Source organism: Chelonia mydas, chromosome 15 (assembly GCF_015237465.2).
Source record: "Chelonia mydas isolate rCheMyd1 chromosome 15, rCheMyd1.pri.v2, whole genome shotgun sequence".
In the NCBI taxonomy this organism is placed as follows: Eukaryota; Metazoa; Chordata; order Testudines; family Cheloniidae; genus Chelonia; species Chelonia mydas.
Window position 1 is genome coordinate 1,074,831 of NC_057856.1, and position 17,083 is coordinate 1,091,913.

A 17,083-nucleotide genomic window follows, 5' to 3' on the forward strand; every position below is an offset into this window, starting at 1 on the left:
TCCAAAAACTTCCTGGATTGTCTATGCACCGCTGTATTGCTCTCCCAGCAGATATCAGGAAAATTAAAGTCACCCATGAGAATCAGGGCATGCGATCTAGTAGCTTCCGTGAGTTGCCTGAAGAAAGCCTCATCCCCCTGGTCCGGTGGTCTATAGCAGACTCCCACCACTACATCACTCTTGTTGCACACACTTCTAAACTTAATCCAGAGACACTCAGGTTTTTCCACAGTTTCGTACCGGAGCTCTGAGCAGTCATACTGCTCCCTTACATACAGTGCTACTCCCCCACCTTTTCTGCCCTGCCTGTCCTTCCTGAACAGTTTATAACCATCCATGACTGTACTCCAGTCATGTGAGTTATCCCACCAAGTCTCTGTTATTCCAATCACGTCATAGTTCCTTGACATCACCAGGACCTCCAGTTCTCCCTGCTTGTTTCCAAGGCTTTGTGCATTTGTATATAAGCACTTGAGATAACCTGTTGATCGCCCCTCATTCCCAGTATGAGGCAGGAGCCCTCCCCTCACAGACATTCCTGCCTGTGCTTCCTCCCGGTATCCCGCTTTCCCACTTACCTCAGGGCTTTGGTCTCCTTCCCCCGGTGAAACCTAGTTTAAAGCCCTCCTCACTAGGTTAGCCAGCCTGCTGGCAAAGATGCTCTTCCCTCTCTTCGTAAGATGGAGCCCGTCTCTCCCCAGCACTCCTCCTTCATGGAACACCATCCCATGGTCAAAGAATCCAAAGCCTTCTCTCCGACACCACCTGCGTAGCCATTCGTTGACTTCCACGATTCGACGGTCCCTACCCAGGCCTTTTCCTTCCACGGGGAGGATGGACGAGAACACCACTTGCGCCTCCAACTCCTTATCCTTCTTCCCAGAGCCACGTAGTCCGCAGTGATCCGCTCAAGGTCATTCTTGGCAGTATCATTGGTGCCCACGTGGAGAAGCAGGAAGGGGTAGCGATCCGAGGGCTTGATGAGTCTCGGCAGTCTCTCCGTCACATCGCGAATCTTAGCCCCTGGCAAGCAGCAGACTTCTCGGTTTTCCCGGTCAGGGCGGCAGATAGATGACTCAGTCCCCCGGAGGAGAGAGTCCCCGACCACCACCACCCGCCTTCTCCTGTTGGGAGTGGTGGTCGTGGAACCCCCAACCTCAGGACATCGCATCTCATGCCTTCCAACCAGCGGAGTCTCCTTCTGCTTTCTTCCCCCAGACATATCATCTGGTCCACTCTCCGCAATGGTACCTGTGGAGAGAACATGAAAGCGGTTAGTTACCTGTGTCTGTGTTACTGGAACCCGGACATTCCGCTTACCTCTTCTGGAGGTCACATGTTGCCAAGCTTCTTCACTGGCCTCTTGGCTCCTCTGTGCAACCTGCTCTATATCTTTAGAGCTTTGTGCCCCTAGAAGCCTATCCTGAGTTTTGTCCAGAAAATCCTCAGTCTCTCGTATACAACGCAGGGTCGTTACCTGTTGCTCCAGACCTTCAATCTTCTCTTCCAGTATGGAGACCAGCTTGCACTTTGTACAGACAAAGTCGCTTCTGTATACCTCCTGTATAACACAGGCCATAGAACTTCCCCAAATTAATTCCTAAAGCAGATCTTTTAGGAAAACATCTGAACTTGATTTAAAAATTGTCAGCGATGGAGAATCCACCGTGATCCTTGGTAATTTGTTCCAGTGGTTAATTACGCTCACTGTTAACATTTTTTTGCCTTACTTTCAGTCTGAATTTGTCTGGCTTCAACTTCCAGCCATTAGATTGTGTTATACTTTTCTCTGCTAGATTGAAAATCCCATTATAAAATATTTGTTACTTGTAGACTGTAATCAAGTCACCCCGTAACCTTCTCTTTATTAAGCTAAATTGATTTAGTGCAGATGACACTAAACTGGGAGGAGTGGTAGATACGCTGGAGGGTAGGGATAGGATACAGAGGGACCTAGACAAATTAGAGGATTGGGCCAAAAGAAATCTGATGAGGTTCAACAAGGACAAGTGCAAAGTCCTGCACTTAGGACGGAAGAATCCCATGTACTGCTACAGACTAGGGACCGAGTGGCTAGGCAGCAGTTCTACAGAAAAGAACCTAGGGGTTACAGTGGACGAGAAGCTGGATGAGAGTCAACAGTGTGCCCTTTTGCCAAGAAGGCTAACGGCATTTTGGACTGTATAAGAAGGGGCGTTGCCAGCAGATCAAGGGACGTGATCATTCCCCTCTATTGGGCATTGGTGAGACTGCATCTGGAGTCCTGTGTCCAGTTTTGGGCCCCACACTACAAGAAGAATGTGGAAAAATTGGAAAGAGTCCAGCAGAGGGCAACAAAAATGATTAGGGGGCTGGAACACATGACTTACGAGGAGAGGCTGAGGGAACTGGGATTATTTAGTCTTCAGAAGAGAAGAATGAGGGGGGATTTGATAGCTGCTTTCAACTACCTGAAAGGGGGTTCCAAAGAGGATGGATCTAGACCAGAGGTGGGCAAACTACGGCCCGCGGGACTGTCCTGCCCAGTCCTTGAGATCCCAGCCGGGGAGGCTAGCCCGGCCTCTTCCCTGCTGTCCCCCTCTCCCCTGCAGCCTCAGCTCGCCACACCGCCAGCGCTCTGGCCCACTGCTCCTGCCAGGCAGCGCGACAGTGTGGCTGGTTCCAGCCAGGCGGCGTGGCTGAGAGCTCCTGCTGTGCAGCGCGGCAGCATGGCTGGCTCCAGCATGGTAAGGGGGTGGGGAGCGGGGGGATTGGATAAGGGACAGAGGGTACCGGAGGGCAGTCGAGGGACAGGGAGCAGGGAGCGGTTGGACGGGGCAGATGTTCTGGGACGGGGAGGCGTTCGGGGACGAGGAACAGGGGTGTTGTATAGGCGTGGGAGTCCCAGGGGACCTCTCAGGGCTGGGTGTGTTGATAGAGGTTGGGGCAGTCAGGGAGCAGGGGGTGTTGGATAGGGGGTGGGGTCCCAGGGGAGCCGGTTAGGTGTGGGGGTCTTGGGGGAGTAGTCAGGGGTCAAGGAGCAGGGGGAGTTGGATGGTTCGGGGGTTCTGAGAGGGACAGTGAAGGGGTGGGAAGTGGGAGGGGGCGGATAGGGGGCAGGGGCCAGGCTGTTCGGGGAGGTACAGCTTTCCATACCCAGCCCTCCATACAGTTTCGCAACCCCAATGTGGCCCTCAGGCCAAAAAGTTTGCCCACCCCGATCTAGACTGTTCTCAGTAGTAGCAGATGACAGAACAAGGAGTAATGGTCTCAAGTTGCAGTGGGGGAGGTTTAGGTTGGATATTAGGAAAAACTTTTTCACTAGGAGGCTGGTGAAACACTGGAATGCGTTACCTAGGGAGGTGGTGGAATCTCCTTCCTTGGAGGTTTTTAAGGTCAGGCTTGACTAAGCCCTGGCTGGGATGATTTAGTTGGTGTTGGTCCTGCTTTGAGCAGGGGGTTGGACTGGATGACCTCCTGAGGTCTCTTCCAACCCTGATATTCTATGATTGAGCTCCTTGAGTCTATCACTATAAGGCATGTTTTCTAATCCTTATATCATTCTTGTGACTCTTCTCTGAACCCCCTGCAATTTATCAAAATCCTTCTTGAATTGTGGCTACCAGAACTGGACACAGTATTCCAGCAGTGGTCGCACCAGTGCCAAATATAGAGGCAAAATAATCTCTCTCCTCCTACTTGAGATTCCCCTGTTCATGCATCTAAGGATTGCATTAGCTCTTTTGGCCACAGTGTTGCACTGGGACTCATGTTCAGCTGATTATCCACCACAGCCCCCAAAATCACACCTCTAGTTAAACCAGTGCAACTTTGTTTTGTGTTATAAAGCAGAAGTATAATTTTCAACAAGGCAGGTAAAAGGAGCAAGAGCATATGATTTTACAAGTTTACAGTGAAAAAAGGCAGACGCTTAATTTTTAAAATGAAAGTTTAGAATCTGAAGAATCTCAAGAAGTCCTGAAATCACAGGATTTGTAGATTTTTCTTCTTACTTCTAATTTTCTGCTGTGCTTGATAATAAGACAGGTTCTTTTTTTGTCGGTGAGAAGGAGGGCGGGAGTTGAAAGAGTTTGCTGTGTGTTTCAATCAGAAAAATGTATGCCAAATTTGGATATTTTAGTTCATACATATTTTTAATTACTCATAAGCAAATAAATTTAACACTTTTCAGCCTAAAATGTCATTGTACTCTGAAAAGTGACTGTAAAAAAGACATTGGGGTTGTCCCAGGTTTACTGTCTTAATGTTTTGGTAAGCATATATGTGTCATGACCCATGGGTCTTGAGCCCAGGCCTGCAAAATTCATGGGAGCAGCCATGTTCCAGCCCTCCATCCAGCTGGGAATAGTTTACCTGAGGCCCATTAAGCCCAGCCTCAGTGTGAGGCTCTGCCTCTGAGGCTTGATTGGCAGAGTCCCAGAATGGCTGATCGGCCCACTGGCCCTACTTAATCCAGCAGCAGGAATAAGAAGCTGTCTGAACAGGTGGGCTTCACCCTGCTGTGTACTGTATGCTCCTGCTCCCTTCTCCTGTCCCTGCTTCCTGCTCCCCTGGCTTGATTTCCTAGCATTCTGAACCAGCATGACTCCTGGCATCTGACTTGTGGTTTCTGACCTCCAGTTTGTCTGCTGCTTTAACCCCCTGGTATCTTGACCTGGTCTGACTCTTGTTCCTGTCTTGTGGGTCTGATCTTCAGTTTCTCTCCTGCTTCTGACCTCCAGGTATCCTGACCCAGCCAATTCTTGACTCCTGACATGTGACTGCAGACTCTGGTTCTGACTACTAGGTCTGGCCGCCCATGACCTGTTTGTAACAATGTGTTCTTGTTTTACAAGTAATAAGATATTCCTCACCAAGTGATTGTCTATATGTATTCCATTTCTGGTACACCTGTGCCCGATGCCCTCAAAAGCATAGAATCATAGAATATCAGGGTTGAAAGGGACCTCAGGAGGTCATCTAGTCCAACCCCCTGCTCAAAGCAGGACCAATCCCCCACTAAATAATTTTGAATAACAGTGTCCATTCTCATTGCTTTTCCCCACCAAGATGCTGATGACAGACACATCCTCTCTTGAATAGGGAGCTTATCTGGATCAGCTTCAGATCCAAGGTCATTGGTCCCTCAAGAAGTGAATCTCTTCACAAAAGTCCGGGAACTACTTGCTGTTCACCTAGCATGCTTAGCGTTCCTATCCCTACTTTGAGGAATCACCATACAAATACTGATGGACGATGCTATAGCAATGTACTTCGTCAACAAGAAGGGGGAGCATGCTCCTTACCTCTCTGCTAGGAAGCAGTCCTTCTTTGGGACTGGCGCATCAGGTCACACTGGTGTCCCTTCACCTTCTAGGCCTACAGAACTCCCTAGAAGATCAGCTCATTAGATCAGAGGTTCTCAAACTTCATTGGATTGTGACCCCTTTCTGACAACAAAGTTATTACATGACCTGGAGGGGGGAGGTGCGGAGCCTGAGCCCTCCACCCCGAGTAGGGGGAGAGGAGGCTGCAGCCCAAGCCCCGTCGCCCTGGGTAAGGGTGGAGTTTGGGCTTCAGCTCTGGGTCCCAGCAAATCTAATACTGGCCGTGGTGACCCCATTTCTCACTTTGGGGTCATGATCCACAGTTTGAGAGCCATTGCATTAAACAATGAAGAATTGTAGATCAGGAACTCCATTCTACAAGACATCTTCTGCAAATGGAGACACCCAAGGGTAGACCTGTTTGCCACAGACCAAAACAAGAAGTGTCAGATGTTCTGCTCCGGGGTTGGAGAACCAGCTCAGGCTCTCTGTCTGATGCCTTCATCTTCTCTTGGGCACCAGAACTCATGTATGCATACCCTGCCATTCCATTGATACTGAGGGTTCTGAGGAAGATCTGGCAGGATGTAGCTCTGATGATAATGCTAGACCAGGTCCAGGCAATTTTGGTATGTAGACCTGATGAGCCAGTCAACACAGCCTCTGATGTGAAATCCAACCCGTACCTGGCCTTCAGAGCCTGATCCTTGACATCTACACAGCTGTTTTTAGCGCTGTAGCATGAGCCTGAGTCTGTAGACCTGAGCCTGAGGCTTGCTGCCATGGGTTTTAAAACACAGTATAGGCATACCCTTAGTGGCTATAACTTCAGCCAGAAGAATAGGAGAGGCCCACTCCCTTACAGGATCACCATATTGACTATTCCATAAGGACAAAGTGACTTTAAGCGTCACCCAAGGTTCTTGCCTAAAGTTGTCTCAGATTTTCATCTGAATCAAGTTATCCACCTGCCAGTTTTCTTTCCCTCCCCTCATGCTAATCAAAGGGAAGCTAAACTACACTACATAGATATTGTCAGGACTCTCCTGACAACAAGATCTTTCAGGAATTCTGGCCGGCTTCTGACCTTTGCTGACAGGATGAAAGGTGAGCTTATATCCGCACAAAGACTAAATGGGCTTCATTCTGTACTGGAAATTGCTAAATGACAGTGTGTTTGGATTCAAGTACACAGATCAGGGCCTATTCCACCAGAGCTCAAGCAGCTTCTCCAAGAGACATTCCAATATCTGAGATGTGTTGAGCAGCTGCCTGGAATTCAGTTCATATTTTCTTCCAGCACGACTCCTGGGTAGAGAATTCCAGATCTGATATTTGCTTTGACAAAGCTGTCTTAAGTTATTGTCTTAGTAGATTGAGTTGCCGTCATCAGGACATACCTACTTGTAAGTCACCAGAAGTGGAATTTATTTGGACAATCTCTCAAAGACAAAAGAACAGTTCCTTGCTCACATGCGTTCTGCGACCTGCCCTCCTTCCTTAGAATCATAGAATCATAGAATATCAGGGTTGGAAGGGACCTCAGGAGGTCATCTAGTCCAACCCCCTGCTCAAAGCAGGACCAATCCCCAATTAAATCATCCCAGCCAGGGCTTTGTCAAGCCTGACCTTAAAAACTTCTAAGGAAGGAGATTCTACCACCTCCCTAGGTAACACATTCCAGTGTTTCACCACCCTCTTGGTGAAAAAGTTTTTCCTAATATCCAACCTAAACCTCCCCCACTGCAACTTGAGACCATTACTCCTTGTCCTGTCCTCTTCTACCACTGAGAATAGTCTAGAACCATCCTCTCTGGAACCACCTCTCAGGTAGTTGAAAGCAGCTATCAAATCCCCCCTCATTCTTCTCTTCTGCAGACTAAACAATCCCAGTTCCCTCAGCCTCTCCTCATAAGTCATGTGTTCCAGACCCCTAATCATTTTTGTTGCCCTTCGCTGGACTCTCTCCAATTTATCCACATCCTTCTTGTAGTGTGGGGCCCAAACTGGACACAGTACTCCAGATGAGGCCTCACCAATGTCGAATAGAGGGGAACGATCACGTCCCTTGATCTGCTCGCTATGCCCCTACTTATACATCCCAAAATGCCATTGGCCTTCTTGGCAACAATGGCATGCTGCTGACTCATATCCAGCTTCTCATCCACTGTCACCCCTAGGTCCTTTTCCGCAGAACTGCTGCCTAGCAATTCGGTCCCTAGTCTGTAGCGGTGCATTGGATTCTTCCATCCTAAGTGCAGGACCCTGCACTTATCCTTATTGAACCTCATCAGATTTCTTTTGGCCCAATCCTCCAATTTGTCTAGGTCCCTCTGTATCCTATCCCTGCCCTCCAGCGTATCTACCACTCCTCCTAGTTTAGTATCATCCGCAGATTTGCTGAGGGTGCAATCCACACCATCCTCCAGATCATTTATGAAGATATTGAACAAAACCAGCCCCAGGACCGACCCCTGGGGCACTCCACTTGACACTGGCTGCCAACTAGACATGGAGCCATTGATCACTACCCGTTGAGCCCGACAATCTAGCCAACTTTCTACCTACCTTATAGTGCATCCATCCAGCCCATACTTCTTTAACTTGCTGACAAGAATACTGTGGGAGACCGTGTCAAAAGCTTTGCTAAAGTCAAGAAACAATACATCCACTGCTTTCCCTTCATCCACAGAACCAGTAATCTCGTCATAGAAGGCGATTAGATTAGTCAGGCATGACCTTCCCTTGGTGAATCCATGCTGACTGTTTCTGATCACTTTCCTCTCATGTAAGTGCTTCAGGATTGATTCCTTGAGGACCTGCTCCATGATTTTTCCAGGGACTGAGGTGAGGCTGACTGGCCTGTAGTTCCCAGGATCCTCCTTCTTCCCTTTTTTAAAGATTGGCACTACATTAGCCTTTTTCCAGTCATCTGGGACTTCCCCCGTTCGCCACGAGTTTTCAAAGTTTTCCTTGTTACTGTGGAGTTCTGTATTCCCTGAGTTCTATTTTAGTGAATAAATTGAAAGGCAGTTGTGGCTGCCCCTCCCTTTATGCTTCCAGAGGGCATTCAGGTTGCAGGCATGGCCCCAATGGACATTGCTCTTCCAGAAGATTCCAGTCTTACCCACATGGGGTGCATGTGCAGCAGAATCATAGGACTGGAATGGACCTCGAGAGGTCATCTAGTCCAGTCCCCTGCACTCATGGCAGGACTAAGTATTATCTAGACCATCTTTGACAGGTATTGTCTAACCTGCTCTTAAAAATCTCCAATGATAGCGATTTCACAACTTCCCTAGGCAATTTATTCCAGTGCTTAACCACCCTGACAGGACATTTTTCCTAATGTCCAACCTAAATCTCCCTTGCTGCAATTTAAGTCCATTGCTTCTTGTCCTATCCTCAGAGGTTAAGAAGAACAATTTTTCTCCCCCATCCTTGTAACAACCCTTTATGTACTTGAAAACCATTATCATTTCCCCTCTGTCTTCTCTTTTCCAGACTAAACAAACCCAATTTTTCCAATCTTCCCTCATAGGTCATGTTTTCTAGACCTTTAATCATTTTTGTTGTTCTTCTCTGGACTTTCTCCAATTTGTCCACATCTTTCCTGAAAGATGGCACCCAGAACTGGAAACAATACTCCAGCTGAGTCCTAATCAGCGCAGAGTAGAGCGGAAGAATTACTTCTTGTGTCTTGCTTAAAACACTCCTGCTAATGCATGCCAGAATGATGTTTGCTTTTTTTTGCAACAGTGTTACACTGTTGACTCATATTTAGCTTGTGATCCACTATGACCCCCAGATCCCTTTCCGCTGTACTCCGTCTGAGGCAGTCATTTCCATTGTGTATGTGTGCAACTGTTTTGTTTCTTCTACTTTGCATTTGTCCTTATTGAATTTCATTCTATATACGTCAGACCATTTCTCCAGTTTGTCCAGTTAATTTTGAATTTTAAGCCTATTCTCCAAAGCACTTGCAACCCGTCCCAGCTTGGTATTGTCTGCAAACTTTGTAAGTGTACTCTCTATGCCATTATCTAAATCATTGATGAAGATATTGAACAAAACAGGACCCAGAACCAATCCCTGCAGAACACCACTCATTATGTCCTTCCAGCATGACTGTGAACCATTGATGATTACTTTCTGGGAATAGTTTTCCTACCAGTTATGCACCCATCATATAGTAGCTCCATCTAGGTTGCATTTCCCTAGTTTGTTTATGAGACGGTCATGCGAGACAGTATCAAAAGCCTTACTAAAGTCAAGATATACCACATCTTCCCCCCATCCACAAGGCTTGTTACCCTATCAAAGAAACCTATCAATTTGGTTTGACACAATTCGTTCTTGACAAATCCATGCTGACTGTTACTTATCATCCTATTATCTTCTGGATGTTTGCAAATTGATTTCTTAATTATTTGCTCCATTATATTTCCAGGTTCAGAAGCTAAGATGACTGGTCTGTAACTTCCCGGGTTGTCCTTATTTCCCTTTTTATAGATTGGCACTATATTTGCCTTTTTGCAGTCTTCTGGAATCTCTCCTGTCTTCCATGACTTTTCAAAGATAATCGCTAAAGGTTCAGATATCCCCTCAGTCAGCTCCTTGAGTATTTTAGGATGCATGTCATCAGGCCTTGGTGACTAGAAGACATCTAACTTGTCTAATTAATTTTTAACTTGTTCTTTCCCTATTTTAGCCTCTGATCCTACCTCGTTTTCACTGGCATTCACTATGTTAGAAGTGCAGTACATGTAGACAATGAACATCTCGAGAACTGTAGTTACTATAGGACAGCTGTTCTTATTCTAGCTGCCAGTCCTGCAAGTTCAATTTCAGATCTGAGATTCAAGCTGAGTTTTCCTTCTTGGTCATCACCACTAATAATAAAAGTTCTTCATGTAAAATTAGACGCTGCATAGTCCCATTCTCTGATGGGTTTGTGCCAATGTAATCGATTGGAGCTTAGTAAACAGCGCATTTCCTGGTGTACAAGAAGGAATTAAATATTTCTCTTAGCTATATTGGTTCTGCATGGTTAACAAGAACAAAACTTTTGTGACCCTAAGTAAGCAAATATGACTGTGAGTATACACAGGGCGCAGTTTCGTTGAGTACTATTTTTATATTGTCTCTTTTCAGAGCACAATTGCATGTAAAAAATGATACATAGTTTTAGTTCTTTCATAACTCAGACATCTCAAGGGATTTTGCTCAACTTCCAAAAATATTTCACCTTTGGGCTGAGATCAAGCATGGAGATTTTGAGCCCCAAAGTAGATTATAGAATATCAGGGTTGGAAGCCCCTGAGCAAAGCAGGACCCATCCCCAACTAAATCATCCCAACCAGGGCTTTGTCAAGCTTGACCTTAAAAACCTCTAAGGAAGGAGATTCCACCACCTCCCTAGGTAACCCATTCCAGTGCTTCACCACCCTCCTAGTGGAAAAGTTTTCCAAATATCCAACCTAAACCTCTCCCACTGCAACTTGAGTAAGAATATTACTCCTTGTTCTGTCATCTGCTACCACTGAGAACAATCTAGATCCATCCCTCTTTGGAACCCACTTTCAGGTAGTTAAAAGCAGCTATTCTATCCCCCCTCATTCTTCTCTTCTGCAGACTAAATAACCCCAGTTCCCTCAGCCTCTCCTCATGTACTCCAGACCCCTAATCATTTTTGTTGCTGGATTCTTTCCAATTTTTCCACATCCTTCTTGTAGTGTGGGGCCCAAAACTAGACACAATACTCCAGATGAGGCCTCACCAATGCTGAATCATTGTGAGACAATTGTGTATGTTAAAACAAGGCTACAATGGACATCTGCACAAAATCGTAACTGGCTTTCACTGCCAGTTGTAACAACCTCACATGTACCATGCAGTGTTTCAAACCCCGTTTAGGGAGCGCGAACAGCTTGAGTGGACATTTGTAAGCAGTTGTACCTTTGTAGCACATGGTTTTCTAAAGGGCTTCTTTCTCCATTCTGAAGGTCCCTTTCCTTGAACTTCATGGTGAGAGCACAGAGTATGTGGGACGAGCAGAGGATGCCATCATTGCACTTTCTAATTACAGACTGCACATCAAATTCAAGGAGTCTGTTGTGAACGTAAGTTTTATTCATATTACTGCCATGATACAGGCATTCAGAATGGATTCAGATATTGTTCACTCTGCTTATGTGTTATAACCCTTCCACTCCTGTGTATATCTTGTCTATTTAGATGGTTAGCTCTTTGGGGCAGGGGCTGTCTGCTACTCTGTGTTTGAATAGTGCCAAGCACAGTGAACACCATTCTTGATTGGTCTTCAGGCACCATCACAGTAACCGTGATTAAGGCTACAAATCTGTCATGGAGGTAATGGAGTCTGTTGTTTTATGAGACCTCCGCAACTGTGTGCACTGCTACAGGCTGGGGACCAACTGGTTAAGCGGCAGTTCTGCAGAAAAGGACCTGGGGATTACGGTGAACGAGAAGCTGGATATGAGTCAGCAGTGTGCCCTTGTTGCCAAGAAGGCCAATAGCATATAGGGCTGCATTAGTAGGAGCATTGCCAGCAGATCGAGGGAAGTGAATATTCTCCTCTATTCGGCACTGGTGAGGCCACAACTGGAGTATTGTGTCTAGTTTTTGGCCCCACACTACAAGAAGGATGTGGACAAATTGGAAAGAGTCCAGCGGAGGGCAACGAAAAGGATTAGAGGGCTGGAGCACATGATTTATGAGGAGAGGCTGAGGGAACTGGGATTGTTTAGTCTGCAGAAGAGAAGAATGAGGGGGGATTTGATAGCAACTTCCAAAGAGGATGGAGCTAGGCTGTACTCAGTGGTGGCAGATGACGGAACAAGGAGTAATGGTCTCCAATTGCAGTGGGGGAGGGCTAGGTTGGATATTAGGAAAAAACTATTTCACTAGGAGGGTAGTGAAGCACTGGAATGGGTTACTTAGGGGGGAGGTGGTGGAATCTCCATCCTTAGAGGTTTTTAAGGCCTGGCTTGACCATGGCCTGGCTGGGATGATTTAGTTGGGGATCGGTCCTGCTTTGAGCAGGGGATTGGACTAGATGACCTCCTGAGGTCTCTTCCAACCCTAATCTTCTATGATTCTGTTGAAAATCCTAATAATTCAGCCCCACGTGGCAGGGCTCGGGCTTCAGCCCTGGGCGGCGGAGCTCGGACTTCAGTATTGCTGTAGTGACTATGTGTATATTACTGTGTATATTTCCATGATTTATTGATCTTTGCCCGCATCCTGTCCATGAGTTTTATTAAAAATACCCATGCCAAAAACTTAGCCTTAACCATGATTAATAATAATATGGGAATTCAGAATGAAGGGTACAATGAACCTTCTCTTTAGGTTACCTGAAGGGGATAAAACAGGTTAGGATGGTGAGAGCATTCTCTACAGAGAAGAAATTCATACTTAGGGCACGTCTACACTGGCAAAGTTACAGTGCCAGCAGTTAGAGCGCTGCTCAGAGAGCGCCAAAGGAAAACCGCTGTTGTGTGTTCACACTGACAGCTGCCTGCACAATAGCGTGTTCACACTTGTGGCACTATTTGGAGCAGTGCACTCTGGGCAGTTATCCCACAGACCACCTCTTTGTCTTTTGCTGCTAAGACTTGTGGGAAGGCGGAAGGGGTCATGGGGTATCCAAATACCCCGTGATGCATTGCTTCGCATTCCAGCAATCCCTGTGCTTCCGTCTGCTTTTGGCGCCGTCTTTCAACGGTTTGGGTGCTGTGCGCCCTGCCCTGCCTCTTTCTGGGTGCAGGAATGGATCCTGAGCTGTTGACAAGAATGCTGTTCGCACTGACTAACACATCACGAGTGGTAGTGGAGTTATTCCTTAAACTACAAAGGCAAGAGGAGTACAACATTGATCTCGCCACACGTAGTAGCTATGACACGAGAATTCTTGTGGCATTCATGGAGGTGCTGACCACAGTGGAATGCCGCTTTTGGGCTTGGGAAACAAGCACTGAGTGGTGGGATCACATTGTGATCCACGTCTGGGATGACAAGGAGTGGCTGCAGAACTTTCACATGAGGAAAGCCACATTCATGGGACTGTGTGAGCTTGCACGAGCCCTGTGGCGCAAGGACACGAGAATGAGTGCTGCCCTGTCACTGAAGAAGTGCGTGGCGACTGTACTGTGGAAGCTGGCTACTCCAGACCGCTACCCATCGGTCGCTAACCAGTTCGGAGTGGGAAAGTCGACTGTTGGAGTTGTGTTGATGCAAGTGTGCAGGGCCATTAATTGCATCCTGCTCAGAAAGACAGTGACTCTGGGCAATGTGCGTGAGATTGTGGATGGCTTTGCACAAATGGGCTTCCCTAACTGCGGAGGGGCGATAGATGGCACGCACATTCCAATTCTGGCACCAGACCATCTAGGACCGAGTACATTAATCGCAAGGGGTATTTCTCAATGGTTCTTCAGGTGCTTGTGGATCACCATGGGTGTTTCACAGACATTAATGCAGGCTGGTCCGGAAAGGACACATGCATCTTTCGGAAGACTGGCCCGTTCAAGAAGCTGCAAGCAGGGGCTTTCTTCCCGGACCAGAAGATCACTGTAGGGGAAGTCGAAATGCCCATTGTGATCCTGGTAGACCCTGCCTACCCCTTAATGCCGTGGCTCATGAAGTCATACACAGGGCAACTTGACAGCAGCAAAGAGTGGTTCAACAACAGGCTGAGCAAGTGCAGAATGACCGTGGAGTGTGCATTTGGCCGTTTTAAAAGCCCTTGCGATGCCTGTATGTGAAGCTGGACCTGGCCGATGACAATATTCCTATGCTTATAGCCGCGTGCTGTACGCTCCATAATATTTGTGAAGGGAAGGGTGAAAGCTTCACTCAGGGCTGGACCACAGAGGCTCAGCGCCTGGAGGCTGAGTTTGAACAGCTGGAGACCAGGGCTATTAGAGGGGCACAGCGCAGGGACATAAGATCAGGGATGCTTTGAGGCAGCAATTTGAAGCTGAAAGCCACTAATATTTGTTGCTATGCTCCGGATTGCAGTGCTTGTAATGCTAGGAGGTGATTGGTGTGCATGATGCAAGAAGAGGCCTTAACATAACTTTATGTTGCTTTGCAGTGCTCTTTTTGCTTTCACTTAATAGAATAAAGATTGCTTTCAAACAAACACAATTCTTTTATTGAAAGACAGCAAGCAGAGGAGAAAGTCAAATGAAGAAAACCATCAGCAGGGAGGGGGATGCGGGAATGGAAGGAATGGGGGAATGGAAGGTCTCAAGAGGAGGAGAGGTCCCGGGACTGCGACAGATTTGTGTATGTCCAGGGATCATACCCAACCTTCTCCTTTGGAGTACGATGCAGCAGGTGCTGTACTTCAGCAGGGCCAAACTGCAGATGGATGGGTGTTGAGTGCAGTGGGTATTGGGAGTCCACAGGGCTGGACTGTGAGGAGGGAGAAATGGAATGCTGCGGGTAGAGAGTGGAGCCAGGAGGTTGATAAGAGTGTGTTGGCAGGGGAGGACGCATGGGAAAGAGTTTTGCGACAGTGGCTGCAGGGGAGGGTGGGCACGGAGCTGCTCGGTTTGAAGAGCTAGTATTGCCTGGAGTGTGTCTGCTTGGCGCTCCATAACCGCTCCAAGAGCCGCTCCGTGGCTTCTTTCTGGTGTGACGTGTTCTCCTTGTGTTCCCTCTTCTTGCTGTCCCGCCACTCCTTCGATTCCTTTTTCTCGGCGGCAGAGTGTATCATAACCTCACGCATAACGTCCTCCTTAGTTCTTCTTGGACGCTTTCTAATTCTTAGCAACCGTTCTGCCACTGTTAAGGGAGGCTGGCCTCCCAAGGTCATCTCTGTGAAGTTTAAATACAACATTACACAGAAGCAGTATTGTTTGCAACACAGACAACACTGTTTCAGTGCTTTAAAATACAGCCAGTACTCACACACCTGACACTAACTGGCTGACCCCAGGCAAGCACCCACAAGCCACAAGACCCCCCAAAATGGTGAGTAGCCGCAGGGGCAGGGTAAATCACTGTTCCTGGACCCTGCTGTACACTGGGCATGTGGCTCTTGGGCACTTGGGGAGAGCCAGCACTGTAGGGGGGCCCTGATAATCATTCCTGTCCCCACACTTTCCACAGGAGGTGATCATTATGGAAGATATCTCGCTGCTGAGGGTGAGCAGGGAATCAAGAAAGGGTCTTCTCGAAGTCTGCAGCTTCCGCCCTGGCCCCTATGCGGCTAGCCTGTGTGCAGCTATGGTCCCCCCGCACCCAGTGACGGCACAGTGGCGCAGGAAAGCTACCATTAATGGGGCAAGAAACAAAGCAGCTCTGCTGAGGAACCTGTGGGAGCAGATTGCCCAGTATCTCCATGAGAGTTTCCTGGAGATCTCTGAGAGAGATTCCCGTGAAGTGAGGGAGTGTATTAACAGCCTGTTCTGCCACTCAAACTAGGCATGAGATGGAGACAAGCCTGCTTTCTGCAACCCTCCTGCCCCCAACAACTCGCTTCAGCAATTCCCAAAATCAGATCCACTTACCAGGGGCCTCCTCTCCTGTTTGCGCTTTGCCAATATCCGACTGCTGTGACTGGCTAGGCTCCTCCAGGGTAGAAAAGAGCTCCCGACTGCCTGCATCTCTGGCCTCCGAGTCATCCTCTGCCTCTGGTTCCCCCTCTCCCTCTTCATCCAAGATTGCCTCCTCCTGGCTCGGTCCACTCTTGACTGGCAACGAAGCCAAGAAAGTATCCACAGGGGACTTTGCAGTGGAGGTGGGGTCACCATCGAGTATTGTGTCCAGCTCTTTGTAGAACCAGCAGCTCATGGGCCCAGCACCGGAGTGGCGGTTTGCCTCTTGTGCCTTGTGGTAGGCGTTCCACAGCTCCTTCGCTTTGACCCTGCACTGCAATGTGTCCTGGTCATGGCCCTTTTCTATCATGCATTTAGAAATCTGTCCATAGGTGGTATAATTCCGACGGCTGGAACGCAGCTGTGACTGCACTGCCTCCTCTCCCCAAATACTGATGAGGTCCAGCAGCTCGGCATTGCTTTAAGTGGGGGATCGCCTGGTGTGTGTAGCAGGCTTGGGCCACCTGGAAAGATGCTCTGAGACCACTGCATGCGTCACCGAGCAGACAGGAAGGGGACTTTCAAATTTCCAAAGGAGTGTCTGGGGTGGGGCTGACGGTTTGTCACCTGAGGGTAGAACAGTAGAGTTCACACTGATGGCCAGAGAGGTGAGAACAGGCATTGTGGGACACCTCCCAGAGGCCAGTTGCAGTGCTGTAACCACCACGGTGTCTACGCTGGCGCTGCAGCGCGGTAGCCACGGCGCAAAAAGCTCTACGCCTCTTGTCGAGGTGGTTTTCTTAGAGTGCTGCATCTGCGCCGTTTCTGCGCACTCAGTGGCTTGGCCATGTGACGCCTCGGGAGTTACAGAGCTCAAAGCTGCTTTACTGCGCACAGACTTGGCAGTGTAGATGGGGCCTTAGGTACTAAAAGATGAAGCCTAATTTTCAGAGGTGCTGAGCACTCAGCAGTTTCTGTTGACACCAGTAGAACTATGGATGCTCAACATCTTTCCAAATCCTATTTAGGAAGCTTGCTTTAGGCACCCATTTTTGAAAATGTTGTCGTGTGTATCCATAGTTTTTATGCAGTCTTTTAAGTTAATAAATATAATGCTGACAAATAATCTGTGTAGTCTGACTGGCTAAAATATCAGCCATTAATTATATAGAACTACCTGATACTTGGCACACAGCGCAGAAGCAT

General features: G+C 47.9%; 1 protein-coding gene across 9 annotated transcripts in view; it reads left to right on the top strand.

Moving 5' to 3' along the window:
• MTMR3 (myotubularin related protein 3) overlaps nucleotides 1-17,083 on the top strand; it is a 254,003-nt gene that overhangs the window by 122,694 nt on the left and 114,226 nt on the right. For 8 of the 9 annotated variants that reach the window (XM_043529930.1, XM_043529925.1, XM_037878479.2 and 5 more), the window contains one exon: nucleotides 11,312-11,428. The exons of the other annotated variant lie outside the window; for it this stretch is intronic. In XM_043529930.1, the coding sequence (XP_043385865.1) occupies nucleotides 11,312-11,428 (117 nt within the window). The remainder of the gene's footprint in view (nucleotides 1-11,311; nucleotides 11,429-17,083) is intronic. 9 annotated transcript variants of the gene reach the window in all.